The 4,369-nt window shown below is 44.7% G+C and overlaps 1 protein-coding gene across 3 annotated transcripts in view; it reads right to left on the bottom strand.

Moving 5' to 3' along the window:
• ONECUT3 (one cut homeobox 3) overlaps positions 1 to 1,055 on the bottom strand; it is a 130,858-nt gene extending 129,803 nt beyond the window's left edge. For all 3 annotated transcript variants that reach the window (XM_089687396.1, XM_089687397.1, XM_089687398.1), the window contains exon 1: positions 1 to 1,055. This exon is cut by the window's left edge and continues 135 nt beyond it. In XM_089687396.1, the coding sequence (XP_089543522.1) occupies positions 1 to 895 (895 nt within the window). In that variant the 5' untranslated portion in view covers positions 896 to 1,055.
• Between the last annotated feature and the right edge of the window lie 3,314 nt (positions 1,056 to 4,369).

Below are 4,369 nucleotides of genomic sequence, written 5' to 3'. Positions count from 1 at the left end.
GAGACCTGCACAGGATTCTTTGAGCAAAGATAGCTTGCGGTATGCTATACCTCTTCAGTTCTGCTGTGATCCTTTGAGCAACCTCTTTGGTATTAATCTCCTCCACTTGACCATTGCCACCGGCTTGCGACCCAGAACTTGAGGCTTGCCTGTCCCTTTCACCAAGGATTGAGCCATTAGACGATGCATGGTGGTGTCCATGTGGATGCATTCCATTTAAAGGGGCCATCATGCCGGCCGCAGGAGTGCCGAGGCTCCTTGTCAGATGGTCCTCACTCCTAGACAGCATGGCAGCATGCGAGTCGAACCCGTTTGGTGATAACATTTTATCATTAGTTAAATGTCCACCAGGACCATATGGGCCTAGTGACTGTTGTGAGTTGTGCAAAGTACCTAGGCCATTGGAAAGGGGGGAGAGTGGTTGTCCCATGGTTGTCATATCCTTTGGATAGTGACTGTATATGTTACCCATCGATGCCAACCCCCTGTCATCCCTCATCAAGGTGAAACTTCCACTTACGTTGCCAGTTAGTCTTTGATGATGGTGATGATGGTGGTGGTGGTGGTGCGGGTGGTGGAACTTGTCGGACACTGTGGAGATGGGTGGCAGGTGCTGAAGGGGAGTCAACGTGGTGTAGGTGCTGCTGAGGCTCATGCCTGATGGAGATTCGCAGGACATGTTCATAGCAGGATGCAGAGGACCTGCCAAGGTATGCTCGGTTCTGTACTCCCCACCATCAAGAATGGAAGCCATACTTGTCACCATAGCGGGTCGGCCATGAGAAACCAGATTCCTGTGGGAAGCTTGTCTACTGTGTGTGGAGCCCATTAAATCGCCAGCTTGGGAATGGGATACACCATGTATGTTCCCTAAATTCTCCATTGTAAGTTCCATCTTTCTCGCAGGTTTGCTTGGCTATACCCCCTCCTCCTCCTTTCCTTTCTTCTCCTTTTGCTTTCCAGGCTAATTCAGATTCAAAGCTTTGCCATCGATTACCTTCCCCTTTGCAGTCAATCCCGCATGACTTGATGAGCTCTCTGCTCCTCTCCTTTTCTCCCTCTCTCTTCTCCCCCCCTCCTTCCTAGGGATACAATAGCTATGTGAGATGGCTGGTTGGCTGGCTGGCTTGATGGTCCTCTCTTTCCCCAAGTGATGGTGCTGGTCCTGGCTTTGTGGTGTGCCTAGTGCTGAAAAGCTGCAGATAATATTGGAGCTCAGACTCTCAGACCTCCTGCCAGCCTCAGTCTCATAGCCAGCACAGCCTGACGTCAGCATCCCTCTGCTCATCGATAAGTACCTTTCTTCATTCAACCCCTGGTCACTACACAGTGCAGGGACCTGGGACAAGGCATTGTTCTCAGCACAGCCAGCCAGCCTGTCACTCTCTGCCATCACAGCACATTAAAATGAAAGGAAAATTGGATACTAGTAGTAAAAGATAAAAATCTCATACATTGCATCTTGCCAGTCCTTAGATGTGATGGCTGCATTAGTTTTCTCTTTTTTTTTAAGGTTTTTTTCCTGTATTTTCACCTAACCACACTTCCCTATTATGGTGGCCATACATGCTTCAGTAAATGATTGATTTCCTTTTCGATCAATCTCTCCCGATAGAGATAATTGAACTGTAGTCGACAACCCAATCGATTGACCTACCATCAGCGGGGAAGTGGATTTCGATTGATGGTTGGAAGATATGATCGTACGTTACCGATCATATTTCTGTTTCCACCGAGGACACTCATAATCGGATCGATAGAAATATGATTGAATTGATATGAGGGCTGCCAATCAATGCAAAAAGACTGCTAATTTTCTGCTCCAATAGTTTTTATTGTTATTAAAAGTGGTATTAAAGGTTCAGATTTAAAAAAACAAACAAACAAATGTGTTATACTTACCTGCTCTCACACAGAGCAAGCTGATGCCTTTTTCTCCAGTCCCCCTTTGGCACTCCTGGCTCCTCCCCCTTGACTAGTGCCACCAATAGCAAGCTGATTGCTATGGGGGCACTGGTGCATGCTCACTCGCGAGCCCGGATCTATGTGTCTATAAGACATATAGAGCCGCAGCTCAAACCCTGCCCCCTCTCTCTTCTTATTGTCTCACTGGCTTTGATTGACAGCAGTGGGAGCCAATGACTCCTGCTGCTGTCTCAGCCAATGAGGAGAAGGAGTCTCGGGACAGCCGAGAATCTTGTAAAGATCGCTCGATCGAGAGGGGGCTCAGGTAAATATTAGGGGGGATGTGGGTGGAGCAGCACACAGGTAAAAAACCTTCTGCCTTTACAACCACTTTAAGTTTGATATCAATAAAGGCACAATAAGAATAAGGTGTGTACACTGTTGTATAAGCCACATTAAAGCAGTATGAAACCTAAAACCAAAAATGTAATATATTGCAGCTTGCCAATCATTAGATGTGGTGGCTGCATTAGTTTTTTTTTTTAAGGCTCTTTTCCTCTGTTTTTACCTGGCGATCTGACCGGTAACATACCGCCTGTATTAGAAAGCCTCCACTCTGGATGAAGGAGAACAGGGGGCACCTTTGGACAGCAGCATTGTCAGTCTTGGGGAAGGGAAGTGGTAGATGGACTAGTAGATTTAAATACGCTAACAAAGTGAAGCCAAAGTCCAGCTAATACTTTATAACCAGTTACAGCAAACAGTTGTATCCTTTTGGGATAAAGATGTTATATAAATAAATAAATGATGATCATTGTAAGCACCCCTCCCAGTGTTAAATGGTTTTTCTCATCCATGTAACTACTACATCTGCAGGAGAACTTGTTCTTTTGAAAAACATCAAACTTACTGGCCAGATCACCTGGTGTAAATAGAAGAAATAAAGCCTAAAAAAGAAAACTAATGCAGTAACCACATCTAAGAATTGGTAAGCTGCAATATAATACATTTTTGTTTTTGTGTTTATTATTGCTTTAAGAACAATTGTTAACATAAGGCTTGTCATTTACAACAAGAAATGCTCTTATGTGGACGGATGTGTGTTGTAGCATCCCAAACTTTGGGAGTTATTTACTAAAACTGGTCAGTGCAAAATCTGGTGCAGCTTTGCGTCAGCTTCCAGGTTTTATTTCCAATGTTTAATTGAACAAGCTGAGGTTAGAAGCTGATTGGGTACCATGCATAGCTGCACCAGTTTTAGCAAATCTACCCCAGTGTTTTCATACCAGAAAACAAGATCACGCCTTCCACAATGGAAGTCACATGTTGCGTAACAACTGATGATTTTCCACCCTGGGAGATCGAAAAATCAAAAACAAGTCTAAGGGCTCGTTCACACTTGACTGTTTTACCAATGCTTGCCAAACGCCCCTATAGTGTTTGGCAAGCGTTGGTCCGGCGTTTGTGGAGTGTTTTTTAACGCTCGGCAAACGCCGTATGCACGGTTTAGCGGCGGTTGCTAGGCGTTTGCCGATCGTTAACAACGCCCCACAAATGCCTATAATGAAGTTTGAATGGTGTTACCGCTCCGCAAATGCCCTGCAACCGCCTCGCAACCGCAAACGCCGGCCGGGCATTTGCGGAGCGGCACCATAGACTAGAATAGGAGGCTTCAACGCCTCCTGACTCGACCAGAGGCGTTCGTTTTGCCGCGACGCTAATGCTCCCGTTAAAACAGCACCATGTGCTGCAATGTGCAGAATTGTCTGAGGCATTTGGGAAGCGGTAAAAACGCTTCCCAAACACCTCTCTGCCGCCTGCACACAACGCCAGTGTGAACGTAGCCTAATGGTGGCCATACACATTTTGATAAATCGATCTCTCCTGATAGAAATAATTGATCTATAGTCGACAACCAAATCCATCAATATGCCACATGCAGGGAGGTAGATTTTGATCAATAGTTTAAAGATACAACCGTAAATTATGGATTGCATATATATTTCCATCATGCAAACTCATAATCTGATTGATTACAATATGGCTGAATTCCTGACCAAAGTATCTCAGTGCTGACGATCAGTGCAAACAATCAATAATTTTCCACCCCGGCAGATCTTTGCAAAAATTAGTCTAAATCAATCAGAAGGGAAGCTATAGCTATTTGCTTGTTTGCTGATTCAGTCGTTTTGATCAAATTGAAAACTGGTTGGATAATAAAATTGAAGCATGTGTGACCACCATTAAGGTGTCTCCTCTCTGGATGGAGAAGCAATGGACACACCTATGGACAGCAGTATTGTCAGCCTTGGAAGAGAGTAGTGTTAGGGTCAACATACAATTTTACTTACAATTTTAGAAAACAAATATATAATATGAGGAGCCAGCTAATAAAGCAAATCGCTCTTTACCCAATCAGGCACGCCTTTACACTACACAGTTGTTGGTAGTTCTAAAGGAGATT

This window comes from Staurois parvus, unplaced genomic scaffold, assembly GCF_062004578.1.
Source record: "Staurois parvus isolate SC_StPar_1 unplaced genomic scaffold, SC_StPar_1.0 ptg000425l, whole genome shotgun sequence".
NCBI lineage: Eukaryota > Metazoa > Chordata > Amphibia > Anura > Ranidae > Staurois > Staurois parvus.
Note: the sequence above shows the minus strand (reverse complement) of the source record. Positions and strands in the feature narration are given on the sequence as shown.